General features: G+C 67.4%; 1 protein-coding gene across 1 annotated transcript in view; it reads left to right on the forward strand.

Annotated features, from left to right (window-relative positions):
• The window catches only part of DHX34 (DExH-box helicase 34), a gene marked incomplete at both ends in the record, with an annotated part of 10,162 nt that overhangs the window by 8,622 nt on the left and 1,058 nt on the right, over positions 1 to 482 (forward strand). Inside the window, one exon of the mRNA XM_027709265.1 lies at positions 118 to 297. Coding sequence (XP_027565066.1) covers positions 118 to 297 — 180 coding nt within the window. The remainder of the gene's footprint in view (positions 1 to 117; positions 298 to 482) is intronic.

Raw genomic sequence — 482 nt, forward strand, 5'->3', positions numbered from 1 at the left:
GGGGGGTACCTGAGGGGAGTGGGGTTACCTGAGCAGGCAGGTGAGGGGGTACCTGTCCCCCCTCACCTGTGCCCCCCAGGTGCCATCTCACCTGTGTCCCCTCACCTGTGCCCGCAGGTGCCGTACCAGCTGCGCCAGCTGACGCCGCTGCAGCGCCAGCACCTGTACGTGGGGCCTCACCTGGGCCCCGCCCCCTCCCCTCACCTGCAGCGCCTCTTCCCGGGGACTCACCTGGAACCCGACCAGGTGAAGGGCGGGACCAAGGTCACCGAGTTCCTCACCTGGGGATGCCTGGCGGTGAGTGAGCCCTCACCTGTGCCCTCTCACCTGTACCCCCTCACCTGTGCCCTGTTACCTGTGGTCCCTCACCTCTGCCATCCTTACCTGTGCCCCCTCACCTGCGTTCTCTCACCTGTGCCCCCTCACCTGTGCCCTCTCACCTGTGCCCTCCTTACCTGTGACCCCTCACCTGTGCCCCCTCA

This window comes from Neopelma chrysocephalum, unplaced genomic scaffold (genome assembly GCF_003984885.1).
Source record: "Neopelma chrysocephalum unplaced genomic scaffold, ASM398488v2 Primary Assembly neopelma1_96720, whole genome shotgun sequence".
NCBI lineage: Eukaryota > Metazoa > Chordata > Aves > Passeriformes > Pipridae > Neopelma > Neopelma chrysocephalum.